This window comes from Amphiprion ocellaris, chromosome 12 (assembly GCF_022539595.1).
Source record: "Amphiprion ocellaris isolate individual 3 ecotype Okinawa chromosome 12, ASM2253959v1, whole genome shotgun sequence".
Lineage (NCBI taxonomy): Eukaryota > Metazoa > Chordata > Actinopteri > Pomacentridae > Amphiprion > Amphiprion ocellaris.
This window is the reverse complement of record NC_072777.1, coordinates 3,103,513-3,127,064: the sequence shown is the minus strand read 5'-3', so window position 1 is coordinate 3,127,064 and position 23,552 is coordinate 3,103,513. Positions and strand designations below refer to the sequence as shown.

At 37.3% G+C, this 23,552-nt stretch overlaps 1 protein-coding gene across 1 annotated transcript; it reads right to left on the bottom strand.

The window, feature by feature from the left end:
• Positions 1–262: 262 nt before the first annotated feature.
• Positions 263–21,828, bottom strand: LOC129350265 (uncharacterized). The gene is made up of 4 exons (XM_055016250.1): positions 15,754–21,828; positions 8,686–8,729; positions 6,559–6,734; positions 263–1,598 (listed from the first exon to the last, which is right to left on the bottom strand). Exon 1 carries the CDS (start codon positions 19,783–19,785, stop codon positions 18,148–18,150), a length of 1,638 nt encoding a protein of 545 aa, XP_054872225.1. The 5' UTR covers positions 19,786–21,828; the 3' UTR covers positions 263–1,598; positions 6,559–6,734; positions 8,686–8,729; positions 15,754–18,147.
• Positions 21,829–23,552: the final 1,724 nt, after the last annotated feature.

Below are 23,552 nucleotides of genomic sequence, written 5' to 3'. Positions count from 1 at the left end.
CGACATAGTATACTATGGCGTTTTTTTGCGCCAAAATCCATGATGACTTTTTTTTTCAAAGAAAACCTTTCTGGAGTGTTTTTCACGCCCTCCTTTACATTATTTCATCATATGGCACATTTTTACAACATGTTGAAAAATCACATTTTTTTTCGACATAGTATCTATGGCGTTTTTTTGTGGCAAAATTCATGATGATTTTTTTTTTCAAAGAAAACCTAAATGACAGACGAAATGACAGAAATCCACAACTGTAATTTTATTTCAGGACTCGGTTATTAAATTTCAAAAGAATCCATGTGACTCTAAAAACTCAACACCTTTACAAACTCTAAGATTAAACTCTCCACAAGGATCCAAAATAAGTTGGACTTCTACATGAGAGCTTTAATTATTCTTCATCTACTTCCTGAAAAGTTTGGTCAATAAAAAAGACAAAAACTAATATTTTCAGCTGAACTAAAGACAGACTTTGTGATTTTTCTGCTCACATGTTGTGTTGTTGTAAACTTCCTTTTTCAAATAAATATCCTCCTAACCCCCTGGAAACCAGCATTTGTCCTGTTTTTGTGTTACTCCTCGGTGACCCTAGACAGCCGGGTACTAATGTTTTTTGAGCAACATACCATACTATGACGTTTTTACAATGAGGGTTCTACTATGGAACCAGTTTGACATGTTCAGGTGTTCTTTGTGTGAAAACTCAGAGATTTCAGGTGTCAGAAGGTGGTTTTCAACTTTCTTTATTAACTTTCTGCTTCAACTTTAAACTAAATTTCCTTCACTAACCCAGCCCTCTGGACTTCCAGGAAGCTGTGTTCCTATTGGCTGTCCAGGTGGCAGCTTGGTGTTATCAGGAACACCTGAGCAGCTCAGTGTCTTCCTGCTTTATTTAGCTGCAGACAAACATTTCCTCTGTTTCTCTTCACCAGTGATCTGGGTTTGGTTCCGTTGCTTTAGTTATTTCTTTAGGCGTTGGCTTGCAGCTTCCAGCAGTAAAATCATCTTTAATGTGTTTCTTGGTGTGTTTTAGGGCTTTGTACTGGATAGTTGTCTTGGTAAATGTGGTTCTTTAGCCACAGGTAGCACATGGTGGTAATGTGTGCAGTGATTAGTGGATTTGGTCCAGCTGAGTTGTGTCTTTATCTTGGCTGTAGTGAGTCTTTAGAGGTTTTTGGTCAGACACATTCTGTATTCTTGTTTGTGAACCAACGTTGGTTGTCCAGAAGGTAAGAGTTCCAGTCATGATTCTCTGTTCTCAGAGGTTCTCTGGTAGGCTGCAGGAGACTTTAGCATTTGGGTTGTACTAGTTTGGTTTTTGTATGGTTTCATTTGGACGACTATCTTGAGGCCCCTCCATGTGGTTTAGTGAGGTTTTCTGGAACAGTTCTACAAAGCAACCTGCAGCAGAAGAGACTTTGAGAGTTTTTAGGAAGTTCTGGAGACCAGACTTTAGAGCAGCAGAAACATTTGTCAGCAGTTTGAGCAGGAGAAGGTGAGCTTCAGAGTAGAAATGAGACAGAAACCTTCTTGACCCGTGTGGTGAGGTCCTGTACCAAGAGTTTGAGCAGGTTGTGAAGAGTCTGTAGTTCTTTGGTCTGAAAGCACAAGAAGAGTCGACTCATTAAAGGAGAAAACAGGAGATATTGTTGGTTCTTCTGTTGCTCTGCAGTTTCCTTAGACTGAATATCAAGTTTATATGTTAAATGATTTCCCATGTGAGCCCAAGAAGACTTCAATAAACTCCCTCCATCCCCTGGACACAACAGATTTTATTACCATGTGAAATCTTTTTTAAAAATATGTTTTTGAGTTTTAATCATAGTTTTAGCATAGTTTTTTCTCTGCTTGTTTAGTTTTGTCATCTGTGTGAAAGGTGCTAAACAAATAAAGTTGAATTGATAAACTGAATAACTGACTAACTCATGATTGTGACAACAGAAGTATTTTCATTGTGGTTTAAGGGTTTGTTTCATTTTTAAGGTTGGGGTTAAAATCTTGACAGAAAAAAAAAGATTAAAGAAATAAACTACATTAAAAAATGCAATTAAAGGAAAAAGGCATTTAATACAATAAAACTTTTAAAAAGAAATTAAACATTAAATACAATTAAATGATATTAGACAGACAAAATATTTAATTGGATAATTAAACAGAAGATACAAAACATGTGATTATGAAATTAAACAAAATGTTTTAAACAATTAAACATTAAAGTTGAAATATTTTAGACATTTAAACATTTAAAAAATACAATTTCACAAGAATATTAAACATTGTAGAAAAAAATACAAAACATTTTATTCAAAAACTAAATAATTAGAAAAATTAAATCCTAAAGACAATAAAATTTTAAATAGGAATTAAACAGAAAATACAATGAAGCATTTAAAAAGAAAATTAAACATTAAAAGGTGGTAAAACATTTCAAAAGAAAAACCTTTAAGATTTAATCAAAAAATTAAACATTGGCAAAGAAAAGGAAATTTTTCAAACAAGCTGATAAAACATTTGAAAAAACAACAATTAAACATTAAAGAGACAAAACATTTCTAAATCAAATCAGACATTAGAAAAGAATAAAAGGTGAAAAAAGCAAAACTAAACATTAAGAAGAATCAAACTAAAGACAAAACATTTGAAAAGACACCAGTTAGACTTTAGAAGATCAAATTAAACAGAAGAGACAATAAAACAATCAAAAAGAGCAAAAACAGATAAAGGTATTAAAGCATTTTCTAGTCTGAAATGAAAACATCAAGTTGTTTCTTCAAACATTTCCTCTTTCTATGTTCTTGGTTTGATTGTGGACAGATTTACTAAGAACTCATTTCAGAAAACTGCTTTCCAGATAAAGTCTACTAGTAGTTGAAGGCATTTATCAAACTAATGTTACCTTCTGATCTTCACAAACTTTACTGTTCAGTGAAAAGAATCAGTTTGTTGAGGATTTCTAAAAAACCCACAGGTGAAGGTCTGAGAAGAACTCAGATGGATGGTCTAAATGTGAAATCAAGACTCATGGTCACAAGTTTTAAGGCTTCTGTTAACCAGAAAGTTCAAACTAACAGAGAAGTACTGAGAAACTTTTAAAACTTCAGTCCTCAGACTGTCTAAAGCTTCAAACTAACAAAGAACTACTCAGGAACTCAGAAGATATCAGTCCTCAGACTGTCAGAAGGTTCAAACTAACAGAGAAGTACTCAGGAACTTAGAAGATATCAGTCCTTGGACTGTCTGAAGGTTCAAACTAACAGAGAACTACTCAGGAACTTAGAGGACATCAGCCCTCAGACTGTCTGAAGGTTCAAACTAACAGAGAACTAATGTGGGACTTAGAAAACTTCAGCCCTCAGACTGTGTGAAAGCTCAGGTCCTGAGGACTCGGGAGGCGTGGAGGCTTGGAAGGTCTTGGAACTGAGGGTTCAACCCTCCAGCACAAAGGCTGAAGTCCAACCTCCTGAGAAAAACGGTCGAGTCGAGACTCGAGTTAAAAAAAAAACTCGAAAATGACAAAAAATAGATGATAAATGCGCAAAAAAAAGAAGAATTAGTATCTGAGCAAGTAGCTCAGGGGGTTAAGAGGATAGACTCCCAAGCGGAGGGTCGCAGGTTCAAGACCCACCACCGGCAGTTTTCTTTCTTTGTCTTTGTCAGAATTTTGAGAAAATTTAAGAAGTGTCTGGTCTTGAACCAGCGACCTGCAGCTCCATAGGCAAATCCTTAACTCACTGAGCTACAGATCAGATACAAAGACATAATTTCGTCGTCCCTTTGACATCGTAGTTTCTCAAGTGACCACATGGGTGGAGCCAAGGCGGAGTCTGGGTGGAGTCAGGGCGGAGAGTAGGCGGGGAGGTGGGTGGCGGCCTCCCCCCTCTACTCCCCCGCCTCCCCACACCACCCACCACACCTTCCCCCGCCCCACGAGTTTTTCGAGTCTCCACGAGTTCTTCGAGTCTCCACAGGTTTTCCCCAGTTTCTGGAGTTTCCACCAGGTCCGAGGCAGAACAAGTTGTCATGAAGAGGTGTTGAAGTCAGCCAGGATGGACTGACTTTTTACAGCGACTAGAAGGAAGACGACTAGAAGAGCAGGTCTTTAACCACCATCCATATAATCCATGGAGTCGCTCCAGAGAAATGAAGGGAGGTCAACTTTTATCACCCTCCATCCACATGTTCAGCTTCATATCTTTACTTGGACATTTTTAGCACCACAAACCTTTAGTATCACACTTTATTATCTTTTATTAGGACTTTAATGGAATCCACCAGCAGATTTAGTTTTTGTTGACAAACTTTATTCTTGTCGTCGTGGGACTGCAGTATTTAAAACTCTTCCTTCTATTTGACCTCATGTTTATTAGTTTTAGTGGAGAAACTTATTTTAATTGTACATTAGTCTCTTAAAAACCAAATAATAAATTGGATTAGTCAAGAAGTTTAAATTTCTTACTTTGTCATATTTTAAATATGACAAAAAAATATAAAAATAAAGCATCTTGAGACAATTTAACCTGTAATTGGTGTTATATAAATAAAATTGAATTAAAACTGTATGTATCTTGTAATGTTGAAGTAATTCAGCCATATATGTTGGAAAACACATTTTCTTTGTCCATTAATCTGTTAATTGTTTTCTCCACTAATTCATTTCTTGTTCTGGTTTATAAAATGTCAAACCCAAATATATTCAGTTTACTGTCATAAAAACCAAAAAGATTTACATTCATGATGCAGGAATCAGGCAGTTTTTCACTTTTTATCTTAGTTTAGTCAGAAAGATAGTTGATAATGTGTGAATTGTTGCAGCTTGTGAGCCGTAAAAGGTTTTAATCTTTGGGGACGAGTGTCAGAAAACATTTAGAAACAAACATCAACAAAACACTCAACAAAGATTTGAACATCATTAAAGGGAAATCCAACTTTTGCATGACAATGTCTAATTAAAGGACATTTATTTCCAACGTAAATGTGTGATATTCATCCTCTGGAGCTTTCTCTTCACATCATCTTCCACCTGGACTGGTTTGGTCGGGAGCATGTGCAACAAACATTTGAAAAACTGCACTTTCACATCAATGAATGACACTGAAGTTTAATCTCTACATAAATGAGACTGAGTCTGGATGTGCTGCTCTGTCATTAACTCCTAAGTTTAGGGAAAGTTCAAACAAAAGAGGACAGTTCAGATAATACTTGAGAATGAGCTTATTTTGAACAAACATCTCAGACTTTCTGAGCTTCAGCACCTCTAGCAAGATATTTTAACAACAAGCAACTCAAGAGATCCAGAAGTTGGAGAGAGTTAGCTTTAGCTGAGCCAAAGTACATGTGGGACGCTAACCTAGCAAACATTTCAGACTTTTCTCTGTGAATTCTGAGAAATAATTTCCTATTTAATGACAGAGCTACACATCTTAACTCAGTCTCATTAAAACAGACTCTAATTCAGTGTCATCCATCCATATTAAAGTGCAGTTACCCAAAATGTTTGTTGCATGAGCTCCAACAAAACCTGTCCAGGAAGAAGGTCACTTTGACAAACAGGAAGTGGAAGATTCCAAGCAGATTTATAGAAGGGGGAACCGGACTGTACTAAGTGTGGTGGAGTATAGAGGGGTGTTTTGTGGGTTTTTAAGGCTGATAATGATTATTAGTGAGACATTTGGAGTAGATATTCATTTGCAGTAAATGAAAGTATTTAAAATCTTGGAGTTAAACTCAGAAGAACACAAACTAACAGAAAACTTTGTTGACAATTTTTTTTTTCCTATTGATTATCATTTACTTGGTTCCTGGTTGGAATGCCCATCAATGTCACCGTGAAGTTCACTTTTAGTTCTGTTTATTTATTTTTATTTTACTAACACCATTTGCTTTTAACCCCCTCACATGTTGTGTTGTTGTAAACTTACTCTTTCAAATAAATAGATGTCTAACCCTCTGGAAACCAGCGTTTGGACTGTTTTTGTGTTGCTCCTTACCTACTTCAGACAGCTGGGACATAACAATGTTTTCAGAGCGACATGCTAAACTATGATGCTTTTTGGGTGACATGCTATACTATAGGCTTTTTTAATTGACATATTACTATGACTTTTTTTGTTTTTGTTTTTTTGTTGTTTTTTAGCAACATATAAGAATTTGACGAGTTTTAAAAACTACTATACTTTTACTTGTGCAATGAAATATTATTCTATGGCATTTTTTAGAGGACATATTATACTCTGATGTTTTCTTGAATAACACACTATTTTGACAATATACTGCACTATGACATTTTTTGAACCACATATCATACATGACAATTTTAGGTAACATCCTATCATTTTGTGCTTTTTGAACCACATAATAATCTATGGGGTTTTTTTTTCGCCGACATGCTGTACTATGAACTACAGGCCACACTATGTTATTCTTGAAAAGTATACTGTACTTTGACATTTTCTGAACTACATCCTATACTATGGCGTTATACACAGAGTGCTTTGGTTACATGTTGATTTATAATCTAGATTTTTTTCTGCTTTGTTTTTTGACAGGATTACCACAGACCTGACTGTGAACACCGTTGACATCCACCCGAAGGAGACTCTGCCTAAGATCTCAAGGCTGCTTGGTCGTGGTCTTTCTGGTCCCGCTCCAGAACGTCTTCATCAACTATGTCATCTTTTGAAGAGGCCCTCAGATGCTGCAATCTCTGACCTTCAGGAGGAACTGCTACTTTCACTCTGTAACGAGACAGTGGTTATTTTAAAGACCCAGCTCCTGGACAATAAATGTGAAGAATGTGAGCAGCAGCAGCCTGTGAGCAGTGGAACAGATGTGATCAGAAAGAAGTCATCTTCTTTTTGCTTTTCTTTCTGGTTGACTTGATGCTGTCAGATGCAGATGTTGGAGCTGATTCTGATCTTTCAGGATAAAAATCTGCTTTTCCTTCACAGACTTTTCAGGAAATTATTCTCTCAGGTTTTCTCTGCTATTTATATTTTTATTATCTGTGATTATTTCATTAAATGAAAATTAAATAACCACTCATTTTTTGCTTTTCAATACCTGTTTCAGAATGGAAAATCCAATTGCCAAAATATACATGGACCGTACCGCCACCGGTGATGGTCTGTTTAAAGCTGGAGCATGCAGAAACGCAAACTATTAATAAGGATTCAGCATGTGTTAATGTACACACATGGATTCAACATGTGTTATTATTAAACTACAAACATGGATTCAACATATGTTAATATAAAAATTACGAACATGGATTCAACATGTAATAAATAATAATAAACTGATAAAGTCTCTCATGGCTGCAGTGAATCCACTGGTAAGGAAATGTATTTCTGTGTGCTAACCACCAGGGGGCGTAGTCAGTATATGACAGATTTAACAGCAAACTAAGCTGTGCAGAAATAAGGTGTTCTACTGGTCTCAAACTGAGGTGCACTAAGAAATTATCATTTGTTCAGAGGCAGAAAAATATTCAAACCAAAAGTAGATCTGCTCATGCTGAGCGTTTCTTTACAGATGAAGAAAAAGAAACTTTACTGGGTTGAGACACCAGAAATACAAGTTGACGTCTTATAAATCCAGTTTCCTGACAATTAAGAAAGAGGTTCACAGACACTATTATTATTATTTAATTTTCATTATTGCAGCTATCATTAATAAGAGTGATTTTAAAAACCTAAGAACATAAACTGCGTTTTTAAATTATTAAAAAAGAATTAGACTAAGGGATGGATTTAATTTAATTTAATCTAATTTAATTTAACTGAAGTTCATTTCCTTTTATTAAATGTATATATTTACATATATTTATTTTATTATATTTATATATTTACATTCATTTATTTTCAATGATATTTACTGTTATTGTTATATTTAATCATTATTTCTATTTATTAGTAGTAATTTAGTTTAGTTCAACTTCATTTAATTTTTTAGTAAAATGTCCATATTTACATGTATCATTTATGGAATTCATATGTTTACATTCATTTATTTTTCAGATTTTAAGTTATTATGACTATTATTTATTGATGTACATCCATATATTTTCATTTGTTATATTTTATTAATATTATTGTTAACATTAGTAGTAGTAGCACTAAAAACAAAAAAGCATAAGCAGCATTTGGCTTTTAAAAAGATGATTGCTATAATAGTTATTACTGTTACTATTTTATTTTTTATTATTGCTATAATTAAAAATAGAGATAATAAAAGCATAAACAGCATTCATGTCAGCGATAGACCAACAAGCCAGGGCAGCATTAAAGGAAGGCATGGATTTAATTTAGTTGAATTTTATTTCATTTTCTTTTATTAAATGTATCTATTTAAATATATTTACATTTTTGCATTTATATATTTACATTCACTTATTTTTCTGAACTTTAAAATTGGTATTACTAATATTTCTTTTAATTTATATATGTACCTTAGTATCAATAATATCTCATTTGTGTCTAGAAGAAAAAACAGAAACAACAATGAGATCTCTTCTTGGATTTTGCTTTCCTCTGGGTGCTGCTATTTACTGCCCATGTCAGCGGAATAAATACACCCAACAGATTTGGTCCATTAAGTCTTTCTCTGTCATAAAAACAACAGCTTTACCAGAATGTTCTGCATGGAAAATAGAATAAGTTACATTTTATAGCTGAGTAGAAGTCTTACCTTTCAATGTGTTGCTTTTCTGGTCATCAGTTTTCTGTCAGCAGCTAACAGCAGAAAAACGAGTGATGAAACTTACCAAAGAGAGCAAGCTAACGGCCCAACATGCACACACACAGACACGCTACTCCTCGGCTAACTTCTTAACATCATCAACGAATGTGAAAACCAAACTCTGTCAAAATTTCATCAGCAACTAGTTTAGTAAAGTTCAGGACAGTGACTCACTGGCTTAGGGTTGCCACCTTTCAGAGATGAAAATAAAGGACGTCCACCACGGCTGCTCAGGGCCACAGTTCAGTAAAGTTGGAAAGATATTCACAGATTCAGACTTCCAGCATCAATAACTCATTAGATATAGGTTGTCGAAACATAAACGGTGCCTCTTTCCCATTGTTGCAAGGCAGACAATGTGCTACAAGCCCAGTTTTATCAAAAGTAGCTGTCTTTCAAGCTACAGGAATAACATTGGTGTCTATGGAGTGAACAGGGTCCGTCTGCAATTTGCAAAACCGCTGCAACAGTAAAGAGAGACAAATATTCAATAACTTCACTCTTATACATTGTAGTGTCACTAAAATCACTGCAGCCTTCAACTGGCTCCTGTTGACACCAATGTTATTCCTGTAGCTTGAAAGACAGCTACTTTTGATAAAACTGGGCTTGTAGCACATTGTCTGCCTTGCAACAATGGGAAAGAGGCACCGTTTATGTTTTGACAACCTATATCTAATGAGTTATTGATGCTGGAAGTCTGAATCTGTGAATATCTTTCCAACTTTACTGAACTTGGGGCCACTACCACCTAAGGAGTGATATATTTAATTTTGAAAAAAGCATTTAGCCATACTTAAAGCTTTAAGTGCTTTATTAACACGGAACTAAAAATTTTGTATTGTTTTATTATCACAGGTTCTGTCTGAAAAGAGGTGGCATCATTTTAAACAGTGAAATCAAACTAATAAAATGTAATGACCAACCAGTGAGCAATACTGGATTCTGCAAAAACATAAACAACTGAATGCAGAATACTGTACAAAGAAATTCTCTGCAGACAGTTGTTTTTCATCTAAATCTTATCTTAATATAATTAATGTATTGACATATTTATGTGTGTGTGCATGTATTTCTTGATTTATTTAGTACTGTTAGCATATCAGAGTTCTGAGTTTTTCTTTACATAGTCAAAGGCCATTTATTGATTACATATAGGCTATTAAATAAATGTTTTATTAAAACTATAAAAGCATTAACAAATAATTAAACTTAGGCATTTATTGAGTCACTAAAATACTGTAGAGTACAGACCACATCAGCCATGATTATAAGCATCCTCTGGTAAATTAAACATCCAGATACTGATGTCTCTTACCATATGGACTTCAGGAGATGATTAGATGATGATAAACTGTTGACCTGCTGGTTGGATTCTCTCTGTTCTCATGGTTCTTCCATGTTGGTCTCCTGATGCTGCCTTACTTCAGCTAATCCAATGAGCAACAGAGAACAGTTTGTCTCGTATCCACTGCCAGGGGTTCCACTCTTCCCACTCACGTCTGCAATTTTGAAAATGTTCTTGCTATCTTTGAACGTGGTGGGAGTTCCGCTTGTAGACATTTTTAGATGCGCGGGTGCAGCAGCGTCTGTAACCAGGGCAACCGAGAGACAGGACCGGAAAGGGGGCAGAGAAGTCTGAGATCTATCCTGCTGGACCTGGGCATCGGGTCCTCGCTGCAAAGGTCCTACGTCGAAGAAATTGGCTGCCCTAAGTATTTTCCAGATTTTTTTTTTTTTTTTTTTATGACATTCACACAGGTTTTGATGAGTGTGTGACAGAAGTGTACGGGGCATTTATGAAAATACGGAAACACAATTAATTGTCAATAAGGCCAGGATTCCGTTTTTAAGGGCGGTGGTAACCCTACACTAGGCTAAGGAGAGCGTCTCTTTTTTTCTTTCAGTTTACCGTTGGACACACCAGACCGTTAGCAGACCAAACGACTTCAAATTTAACGTGAAATTACAAAGTAATGAATGGATTAATGGACAAACACATAAATTAGAATCTTTGCCAGCGAGGTCCAGGAAACAACTCGGAATAAACAGGCGGCCATCAGCAGACACCTGGGAAAGTTCTGGAGAATATTAAGAAGGCGGTTCCTCCTCCTTTGCCTGATGATTAAGAAAATATGTCTGTTGGAACGATGCAAAATGTACTGCTGAAAACTCCCGCTTTTATTTTATTTTATCACCTCACTGAACTTAAACATTTTACATTATAAATTCATAGACATACACATTATTTTTAATGCTGCTATATGGAGAGTGTGAAACTGATTTTCATTGTTTTCTGTAACAGTGACAACAAAGACCTATTCTATTCTATTCTATTCTATTCTATTCTATTCTATTCTATTCTATTCTATTCTAAGGCATCTCATTTTGTCTAAAGGAATGTTCTGAGTTTTTGCTTGGTGCAGGCAGAACTCTAATTCTCTTGTGCTTTTGATAGGAAGCGTGTATTGCTGGTAAATCTTGCTTTGTTGTGTGTTTTGTTAAGACCAATAGTGATAAATGTGTACTGTTATACTTCAGATCTTTGTGTAATTCTAGAGGGGTGAGTGTACCAGGGTCAGTAGTGCAGCGTATCCCCAAAAAGACTTGTGTCCAGGATCTCCTCCACCCTCCTCCTCCAACCTCCATCAGCTCAGCCCACCTCCCCTCACTCCTCCTCTGCATGCTGCTGTTACACATCAATTCCCTATTAACCATCAGTAAACTATATGTATTCTATTCTATCTTTGGTTTCTGGCTTGTTGTTTTTGTTTGGCTCTTGCTAAGTAACGTGAGTGGCACAGCTCCCAGTGTGATGTCACAGAGAGAAGCTTCCGGAACAATCAGTGAACCAGATCAGTGCAGCTGAGTTTAGACACAGACACACTTTATTCAATAAGACCTGCATTAATCTGTTGTTTTCAGCAGAAGTTAGAAATAATAATAATAATTACTGCTGACATTTAGCGTTTAGCACATGGAAAATAATCCGTATGCTGTTTGGTTTTAAGTGGCATGATGTCAACAAATTTAAGGGTGAAAAATCCTGAAAATGAATATTTGTTTTCTATGACCAGAGCTGATGTTGGTTCAAACATTTACTCAGTGAAAATAGAAATTAATATTCATGTATAATATCTGTCAGAGTTTTTTTTTACTGAAGGACATTTGTGTAACTTTTTAAAATTAAAGCGCAAGAGTTAAAATAATTATTTCAACCTGAGTTTAGTCACAGAGCAACCAAAATCTAAACCTATTTTCAATGTTAATTCATTTCCTTTTACTTCACTGATGTGATGAATTGAAATGTTGAAACTAAAGTCTCACTGATAAACCTTCTACAGAAAACACCTGTCAGAAAAGTCTGTTAAAGTCACTCAGAACAAACAAATTCTGAGGTGAAACTCATGTTGTTGGATTGAAGTGAGAAGAAAGAATTCATGAAAAGCTGCTGCACTCAGTCAACAAATAGAAAACATGTTCTGGTATTATGATTTTTATTATTTTATTTTTTTTTTGAATTTTGAGTTCATTTGTTTTAGTTATATTTTAAATTTGAAGTTTAATTTTTGATCTCTGTTTTATTATAAAAGTTTGTTAATCTAATTATAAAAGTTTGTTAATCTAATTCTAAAAGTTTGTTAATCTAATTATTAAAGTCTTAATCAGATCATCCATTCATCTTGAAGGAAAGATGCTTTCGGTGCTGTTTTCTTAAGATGGATGAAGACATTATTTTGAAGAGTCATCGTTGGTATCTTGCTTGTTCCTTTTGAACCGTCTCTTGATCGCTGAGAGGAACCTTTCAACTGCTGACTTCATGCTATCTGGCCGAGGGATGATTTTCAAATTAATTTTTAAAATCATCAGCAGAGCATAATCAAAAGATGGATCTTCTGCTGTCAAAGCTGCCTTCAGCAGATTTTCTGCAGATCCAAACTCCTTGTGAAGATCTTTCAACATGGACTTGGATATTTTCTTATTCGTCTCGCTGATTCTGCTGGCAGAAACGCTGATATCATCCAGCGGCAGGGCAAGCACACGGTTCAGGACAGTCTGGAAGTCCTTGGTGATCACAGGGTCTCTGGATTTATCAAGGGATTTCAACAGCACCCTCACTAGCAGAGCATTGATAGCATCGGCGCTATCTTGGGACTTGTTGGAACGAATATCTGGGGTTTCGGTTTTAGCTTCAGGTTCGGAAGCAGCGATGAGTTTGGTCATCGGTTCTGCAGAAGAGGAGCTCTGATGGGGCTCAGGCTCTTCATGGACTGAAACCAAACTGCAAAGAGACTCAGAAAGAGACTCAGAGTCCCTGAGGGCTACAACCGGTGTAGACACTTCAGCTGGACCCTCATCATCACCCTCATCATCACCCTCATCATCACCCTCATCATCACCCTCATCATTACTGCAGACAGATTTGGAATCTGCTGCAGCAACAGCGGGACTCAGAACAGGACTCAGATCGGCGGGTGTTGGAGAACGTTTGTGTCCAGCAGCAAGAACCTCTGGCTCAGTGATGAAGTTTTCTTCGTTACATGAGCTCACAACGATGTCCTCCTCTACAGTTCCAGAAACCTCCTCAGTGTGAGCCTCCTTTGGTTCCCCTGAACAGAGCAGCAGGTTTCCCACTGAGCAGTGTGCGCACAGCTTCTTTGCATATTTTTTCAGACATGCAGCCGCTTGAAGCACCAACTGATTCAGGTTTCTGATGCTGGACTCGGAGCCGCTGATATTAGTGGCCAGTTGTGATGGTAAAACAGAACTGCTGATGGCCAGAGACACAGCAGAGTTCACCTGCTCTGAAACTTCCATCTCAATAAGTTCTGTCAACTGTTTCATGCTCTTCAATTTTCTCTCTGGGAGGCTGAGAGACTCTGCAACACTGGCAGAGATGGAGTCTCCCAGAGAAAGCTTAACATTCTGTCTGCCAGCCGCTGATGCTGCTTTGAGCTCAGGAATGTCACGGACTACCCGTCTGACGACTTCTGCACCAAGAGCCTGAGTGATGTTGGATATCACATCACTCAGAACTCTAACCGTCGCACAGTCGGTAGTACCTGCAGCCAACAAGTTCCACTGCGGTTCCGAGATTCTGCTCAAAGACAGTTTTATGATTGGCAGAACATCTTCTTTGGACAGACAGACAGTTTGTTCTGTCTGCAGTTCACACTGGTCCACTGTGGTCGGTTCAGATTGGTCGCTGCTTGTGTCTAATGGAACAATACTTTCCATCAGCGCTTCCATCTCATTATCAAAGTCAACAATGGTCTCCATCATGTCTTCCCATTCAGGTCCTAATTGCTGTTCATTTCCCGACATGTTTTCGGTTTTCGGTACACGGTTCTGCACGGTTCTTCTGGTTGGTTCTCGGTCCATGGTTCGGCGTCGTCACGAAGGAGTGTGGAATCCTGAATTTTCTGACCTGAATTTATAGCCTTTTCTAATCACTTATGACATCACAGATGACATCACAGATGACATCATAATAAAGACATTCAAAATGTACAGTGTAGGCAAATGAGCCTTATGACATCACAGATGGCATCATCGATGACATCATATCATCAGTACAGCAGATAGACAGATGACATTTTAGGTGGAAAAACACATCTGAATTCTGCTAAAAACTGACTCCAGATCAGTTTTACATCATCCAGGTGTCTCAGTCTGAAGAATAAATCTGGTTTCTGTTCTTTTTCTCTATAACCCTCTTTGAGCATCAATATTATTAGATGCATCATAGTATGAACAGCAGTTTAAGTGATGCAAAATGAACACAGCAAGATGCAAAACAACTCCAATGTGACACAAAATGAACAAAATGTGACAGAAAACAACCTAAATTTGATGCACAATTATCACCAAAAGATGTAAAACAACCAAAATGTGAGAGAAACAGACTAAAATGATCACAAAATGTTGCAAAACAAAACAATTTCATCCATCCAGATCACAGTCTAAACATTAAATATGATTTTTGTTGATTTTCTCTAGAACCAACTGTGATCATGGGCATTATGGGATGTATCCTAGTGTGAACAGTTTAGAGTCCTACAAACAATCATTGGTTTAAAAAGGTCATTCTGGGTAAACTTTAAGGCTCATATCAGCATGTTGGTCAGAACTATTAGACCATGGAAGGATCGTTTTAGTGACACTACAATGTAGAAGAGTGAAGTTATTGAATATTTGTCTCTCTTTACTGTTGCAGCGGTTTTGCAAATTGCAGACGGACCCTGTTCACTCCATAGACACCAATGTTATTCCTGTAGCTTGAAAGACAGCTACTTTTGATAAAACTGGGCTTGTAGCACATTGTCTGCCTTGCAACAATGGGAAAGAGGCACCGTTTATGTTTTGACAACCTATATCTAATGAGTTATTGATGCTGGAAGTCTGAATCTGTAAATATCTTTCCAACTTTACTGAACTTGGGGCCACTACCACCTAAGGAGTGATATATTTAATTTTGAAAAAAGCATTTAGCCATACTTAAAGCTTTAAGTGCTTTATTAACACAGAACTAAAAATTTTGTATTGTTTTATTATCACAGGTTCTGTCTGAAAAGAGGTGGCATCATTTTAAACAGTGAAATCAAACTAATAAAATGTAATGACCAACCAGTGAGCAATACTGGATTCTGCAAAAACATAAACAACTGAATGCAGAATACTGGACAAAGAAATTCTCTGCAGACAGTTGTTTTTCATCTAAATCTTATCTTAATATAATTAATGTATTGACATATTTATGTGTGTGTGCATGTATTTCTTGATTTATTTAGTACTGTTAGCATATCAGAGTTCTGAGTTTTTCTTTACATAGTCAAAGGCCATTTATTGATTACATATAGGCTATTAAATAAATGTTTATTAAAAACTATAAAAGCATTAACAAATAATAAACTTAGGCATTTATTGAGTCACTAAAATACTGTAGAGTACAGACCACATCAGCATGATTATAAGCATCCTCTGGTAAATTAACAACCAGATACTGATGTCTCTTACCATATGGACTTCAGGAGATGATTAGATGATGATAAACTGTGACCTGCTGGTTGGGTTCTCTCTGTTCTCATGGTTCTTCCATGTTGGTCTCCTGATGCTGCCTTACTTCAGCTAATCCATGAGCAACAGAGAACAGTTTGTCTCGTATCCACTGCCAGGGGTTCCACTCTTCCCACTCACGTCTGCAATTTTGAAAATGTTCTTGCTTCTTTGAACGTGGTGGAGTTCCGCTTGTAGACATTTTTAGATGCGCGGGTGCAGCAGCGTCTGTAACCAGGCAACCAGAGACAGGACCGGAAAGGCAGAGAAGTCTGAGATCTATCTGCTGGACCTGGCATCGGGTCCTCGCTGCAAAGGTCCTACGTCGAAGAAATTGGCTGCCCTTAATATTTCCTGTTTTTTTTTTTTTTTTTTTTTTACATTAAACAGTTTTGATGAGTGTGTGACAGACGTGTACGGGGCATTTATGAAAATACGGAACAACAATTAATTGTCCAATAAAGGCCGATTCCGTATTTTAAGGGGCGGTGGTAACCCTACACTGGCTAAGGAGAGCGTCTCTTTTCTTTCAGTTACCGTTGGACACACCAGACCGTTAGCTGACCAAACGACTTCAATTTAACGTGAAATTACAAAGTAATGAAGGGATTAATGGACAAACAAAATTAGAATCTTTGCCAGCGAGGTCCAGGAAACAACTCTGGAATAAATCAGGCGGCCATCAGCAGACACCTGGGAAAGTTCTGGAGAATATTAAGAAGGCGGTTCCTCCTCCTTTGCCTGATGATTAAGAAAATATGTCTGTTGGAACGATGCAAAATGTACTGCTGAAAACTCCCGCTTTTATTTTATTTTATCACCTCACTGAACTTAAACATTTTACATTATAAATTCATAGACATACACATTATTTTTAATGCTGCTATATGGAGAGTGTGAAACTGATTTTCATTGTTTTCTGTAACAGTGACAACAAAGACCTATTCTATTCTATTCTATTCTATTCTATTCTAAGGCATCTCATTTTGTCTAAAGGAATGTTCTGAGTTTTTGCTTGGTGCAGGCAGAACTCTAATTCTCTTGTGCTTTTGATAGGAAGTGTGTATTGCTGGTAAATCTTGCTTTGTTGTGTGTTTTGTTAAGACCAATAGTGATAAATGTGTACTGTTATACTTCAGATCTTTGTGTAATTCTAGAGGGGTGAGTGTACCAGGGTCAGTAGTGCAGCGTATCCCCAAAAAGACTTGTGTCCAGGATCTCCTCCACCCTCCTCCTCCAACCTCCATCAGCTCAGCCCACCTCCCCTCACTCCTCCTCTGCATGCTGCTGTTACACATCAATTCCCTATTAACCATCAGTAAACTATATGTATTCTATTCTATCTTTGGTTTCTGGCTTGTTGTTTTTGTTTGGCTCTTGCTAGGTAACGTGAGTGGCACAGCTCCCAGTGTGATGTCACAGAGAGAAGCTTCCGGAACAATCAGTGAACCAGATCAGTGCAGCTGAGTTTAGACACAGACACACTTTATTCAATAAGACCTGCATTAATCTGTTGTTTTCAGCAGAAGTTAGAAATAATAATAATAATTACTGCTGACATTTAGCGTTTAGCACATGGAAAATAATCCGTATGCTGTTTGGTTTTAAGTGGCATGATGTCAACAAATTTAAGGGTGAAAAATCCTGAAAATGAATATTTGTTTTCTATGACCAGAGCTGATGTTGGTTCAAACATTTACTCAGTGAAAATAGAAATTAATATTCATGTATAATATCTGTCAGAGTTTTTTTTTACTGAAGGACATTTGTGTAACTTTTTAAAATTAAAGCGCAAGAGTTAAAATAATTATTTCAACCTGAGTTTAGTCACAGAGCAACCAAAATCTAAACCTATTTTCAATGTTAATTCATTTCCTTTTACTTCACTGATGTGATGAATTGAAATGTTGAAACTAAAGTCTCACTGATAAACCTTCTACAGAAAACACCTGTCAGAAAAGTCTGTTAAAGTCACTCAGAACAAACAAATTCTGAGGTGAAACTCATGTTGTTGGATTGAAGTGAGAAGAAAGAATTCATGAAAAGCTGCTGCACTCAGTCAACAAATAGAAAACATGTTCTGGTATTATGATTTTTATTATTTTATTTTTTTTTTTGAATTTTGAGTTCATTTGTTTTAGTTATATTTTAAATTTGAAGTTTAATTTTTGATCTCTGTTTTATTATAAAAGTTTGTTAATCTAATTCTAAAAGTTTGTTAATCTAATTCTAAAAGTTTGTTAATCTAATTCTAAAAGTTTGTTAATCTAATTATTAAAGTCTATTAATCAGATCATCCATTCATCTTGAAGGAAAGATGCTTTCGGTGCTGTTTTCTTAAGATGGATGAAGACATTATTTTGAAGAGTCATCGTTGGTATCTTGCTTGTTCCTTTTGAACCGTCTCTTGATCGCTGAGAGGAACCTTTCAACTGCTGACTTCATGCTATCTGGCCGAGGGATGATTTTCAAATTAATTTTTAAAATCATCAGCAGAGCATAATCAAAAGATGGATCTTCTGCTGTCAAAGCTGCCTTCAGCAGATTTTCTGCAGATCCAAACTCCTTGTGAAGATCTTTCAACATGGACTTGGATATTTTCTTATTCGTCTCGCTGATTCTGCTGGCAGAAACGCTGATATCATCCAGCGGCAGGGCAAGCACACGGTTCAGGACAGTCTGGAAGTCCTTGGTGATCACAGGGTCTCTGGATTTATCAAGGGATTTCAACAGCACCCTCACTAGCAGAGCATTGATAGCATCGGCGCTATCTTGGGACTTGTTGGAACGAATATCTGGGGTTTCGGTTTTAGCTTCAGGTTCGGAAGCAGCGATGAGTTTGGTCATCGGTTCTGGAGAAGAGGAGCTCTGATGGGGCTCAGGCTCTTCATGGACTGAAACCAAACTGCAAAGAGACTCAGAAAGAGACTCAGAGTCCCTGAGGGCTACAACCGGTGTAGACACTTCAGCTGGACCTTCATCATCACCCTCATCATCACCCTCATCATCACCCTCATCATTACTGCAGACAGATTTGGAATCTGCTGCAGCAACAGCGGGACTCAGAACAGGACTCAGATCGGCGGGTGTTGGAGAACGTTTGTGTCCAGCAGCAAGAACCTCTGGCTCAGTGATGAAGTTTTCTTCGTTACATGAGCTCACAACGATGTCCTCCTCTACAGTTCCAGAAACCTCCTCAGTGTGAGCCTCCTTTGGTTCCCCTGAACAGAGCAGCAGGTTTCCCACTGAGCAGTGTGCGCACAGCTTCTTTGCATATTTTTTCAGACATGCAGCCGCTTGAAGCACCAACTGATTCAGGTTTCTGATGCTGGACTCGGAGCCGCTGATATTAGTGGCCAGTTGTGATGGTAAAACAGAACTGCTGATGGCCAGAGACACAGCAGAGTTCACCTGCTCTGAAACTTCCATCTCAATAAGTTCTGTCAACTGTTTCATGCTCTTCAATTTTCTCTCTGGGAGGCTGAGAGACTCTGCAACACTGGCAGAGATGGAGTCTCCCAGAGAAAGCTTAACATTCTGTCTGCCAGCCGCTGATGCTGCTTTGAGCTCAGGAATGTCACGGACTACCCGTCTGACGACTTCTGCACCAAGAGCCTGAGTGATGTTGGATATCACATCACTCAGAACTCTAACCGTCGCACAGTCGGTAGTACCTGCAGCCAACAAGTTCCACTGCGGTTCCGAGATTCTGCTCAAAGACAGTTTTATGATTGGCAGAACATCTTCTTTGGACAGACAGACAGTTTGTTCTGTCTGCAGTTCACACTGGTCCACTGTGGTCGGTTCAGATTGGTCGCTGCTTGTGTCTAATGGAACAATACTTTCCATCAGCGCTTCCATCTCATTATCAAAGTCAACAATGGTCTCCATCATGTCTTCCCATTCAGGTCCTAATTGCTGTTCATTTCCCGACATGTTTTCGGTTTTCGGTACACGGTTCTGCACGGTTCTTCTGGTTGGTTCTCGGTCCATGGTTCGGCGTCGTCACGAAGGAGTGTGGAATCCTGAATTTTCTGACCTGAATTTATAGCCTTTTCTAATCACTTATGACATCACAGATGACATCACAGATGACATCATAATAAAGACATTCAAAATGTACAGTGTAGGCAAATGAGCCTTATGACATCACAGATGGCATCATCGATGACATCATATCATCAGTACAGCAGATAGACAGATGACATTTTAGGTGGAAAAACACATCTGAATTCTGCTAAAAACTGACTCCAGATCAGTTTTACATCCATCCAGGTGTCTCAGTCTGAAGAATAAATCTGGTTTCTGTTCTTTTTCTCTATAACCCTCTTTGAGCATCAATATTATTAGATGCATCATAGTATGAACAGCAGTTTAAGTGATGCAAAATGAACACAGCAAGATGCAAAACAACTCCAATGTGACACAAAATGAACAAAATGTGACAGAAAACAACCTAAATTTGATGCACAATTATCACCAAAAGATGTAAAACAACCAAAATGTGAGAGAAACAGACTAAAATGATCACAAAATGTTGCAAAACAAAACAATTTCATCCATCCAGATCACAGTCTAAACATTAAATATGATTTTTGTTGATTTTCTCTAGAACCAACTGTGATCATGGGCATTATGGGATGTATCCTAGTGTGAACAGTTTAGAGTCCTACAAACAATCATTGGTTTAAAAAGGTCATTCTGGGTAAACTTTAAGGCTCATATCAGCATGTTGGTCAGAACTATTAGACCATGGAAGGATCGTTTTAGTGACACTACAATGTAGAAGAGTGAAGTTATTGAATATTTGTCTCTCTTTACTGTTGCAGCGGTTTTGCAAATTGCAGACGGACCCTGTTCACTCCATAGACACCAATGTTATTCCTGTAGCTTGAAAGACAGCTACTTTTGATAAAACTGGGCTTGTAGCACATTGTCTGCCTTGCAACAATGGGAAAGAGGCACCGTTTATGTTTTGACAACCTATATCTAATGAGTTATTGATGCTGGAAGTCTGAATCTGTGAATATCTTTCCAACTTTACTGAACTTGGGGCCACTACCACCTAAGGAGTGATATATTTAATTTTGAAAAAAGCATTTAGCCATACTTAAAGCTTTAAGTGCTTTATTAACACGGAACTAAAAATTTTGTATTGTTTTATTATCACAGGTTCTGTCTGAAAAGAGGTGGCATCATTTTAAACAGTGAAATCAAACTAACAAAATGTAATGACCAACCAGTGAGCAATACTGGATTCTGCAAAAACATAAACAACTGAATGCAGAATACTGTACAAAGAAATTCTCTGCAGACAGTTGTTTTTCATCTAAATCTTATCTTAATATAATTAATGTATTGACATATTTATGTGTGTGTGCATGTATTTCTTGATTTATTTAGTACTGTTAGCATATCAGAGTTCTGAGTTTTTCTTTACATAGTCAAAGGCCATTTATTGATTACATATAGGCTATTAAATAAATGTTTATTAAAAACTATAAAAGCATTAACAAATAATAAACTTAGGCATTTATTGAGTCACTAAAATACTGTAGAGTACAGACCACATCAGCATGATTATAAGCATCCTCTGGTAAATTAACAACCAGATACTGATGTCTCTTACCATATGGACTTCAGGAGATGATTAGATGATGATAAACTGTGACCTGCTGGTTGGGTTCTCTCTGTTCTCATGGTTCTTCCATGTTGGTCTCCTGATGCTGCCTTACTTCAGCTAATCCATGAGCAACAGAGAACAGTTTGTCTCGTATCCACTGCCAGGGGTTCCACTCTTCCCACTCACGTCTGCAATTTTGAAAATGTTCTTGCTTCTTTGAACGTGGTGGAGTTCCGCTTGTAGACATTTTTAGATGCGCGGGTGCAGCAGCGTCTGTAACCAGGCAACCAGAGACAGGACCGGAAAGGCAGAGAAGTCTGAGATCTATCTGCTGGACCTGGCATCGGGTCCTCGCTGCAAAGGTCCTACGTCGAAGAAATTGGCTGCCCTTAATATTTCCTGTTTGTTTTTTTTTGTTTTTTTTACATTAAACAGTTTTGATGAGTGTGTGACAGACGTGTACGGGGCATTTATGAAAATACGGAACAACAATTAATTGTCCAATAAAGGCCGATTCCGTATTTTAAGGGGCGGTGGTAACCCTACACTGGCTAAGGAGAGCGTCTCTTTTCTTTCAGTTACCGTTGGACACACCAGACCGTTAGCTGACCAAACGACTTCAATTTAACGTGAAATTACAAAGTAATGAAGGGATTAATGGACAAACAAAATTAGAATCTTTGCCAGCGAGGTCCAGGAAACAACTCTGGAATAAATCAGGCGGCCATCAGCAGACACCTGGGAAAGTTCTGGAGAATATTAAGAAGGCGGTTCCTCCTCCTTTGCCTGATGATTAAGAAAATATGTCTGTTGGAACGATGCAAAATGTACTGCTGAAAACTCCCGCTTTTATTTTATTTTATCACCTCACTGAACTTAAACATTTTACATTATAAATTCATAGACATACACATTATTTTTAATGCTGCTATATGGAGAGTGTGAAACTGATTTTCATTGTTTTCTGTAACAGTGACAACAAAGACCTATTCTATTCTATTCTATTCTATTCTATTCTATTCTATTCTAAGGCATCTCATTTTGTCTAAAGGAATGTTCTGAGTTTTTGCTTGGTGCAGGCAGAACTCTAATTCTCTTGTGCTTTTGATAGGAAGTGTGTATTGCTGGTAAATCTTGCTTTGTTGTGTGTTTTGTTAAGACCAATAGTGGTAAATGTGTACTGTTATACTTCAGATCTTTGTGTAATTCTAGAGGGGTGAGTGTACCAGGGTCAGTAGTGCAGCGTATCCCCAAAAAGACTTGTGTCCAGGATCTCCTCCACCCTCCTCCTCCAACCTCCATCAGCTCAGCCCACCTCCCCTCACTCCTCCTCTGCATGCTGCTGTTACACATCAATTCCCTATTAACCATCAGTAAACTATATGTATTCTATTCTATCTTTGGTTTCTGGCTTGTTGTTTTTGTTTGGCTCTTGCTAGGTAACGTGAGTGGCACAGCTCCCAGTGTGATGTCACAGAGAGAAGCTTCCGGAACAATCAGTGAACCAGATCAGTGCAGCTGAGTTTAGACACAGACACACTTTATTCAATAAGACCTGCATTAATCTGTTGTTTTCAGCAGAAGTTAGAAATAATAATAATAATTACTGCTGACATTTAGCGTTTAGCACATGGAAAATAATCCGTATGCTGTTTGGTTTTAAGTGGCATGATGTCAACAAATTTAAGGGTGAAAAATCCTGAAAATGAATATTTGTTTTCTATGACCAGAGCTGATGTTGGTTCAAACATTTACTCAGTGAAAATAGAAATTAATATTCATGTATAATATCTGTCAGAGTTTTTTTTTCTGAAGGACATTTGTGTAACTTTTTAAAATTAAAGCGCAAGAGTTAAAATAATTATTTCAACCTGAGTTTAGTCACAGAGCAACCAAAATCTAAACCTATTTTCAATGTTAATTCATTTCCTTTTACTTCACTGATGTGATGAATTGAAATGTTGAAACTAAAGTCTCACTGATAAACCTTCTACAGAAAACACCTGTCAGAAAAGTCTGTTAAAGTCACTCAGAACAAACAAATTCTGAGGTGAAACTCATGTTGTTGGATTGAAGTGAGAAGAAAGAATTCATGAAAAGCTGCTGCACTCAGTCAACAAATAGAAAACATGTTCTG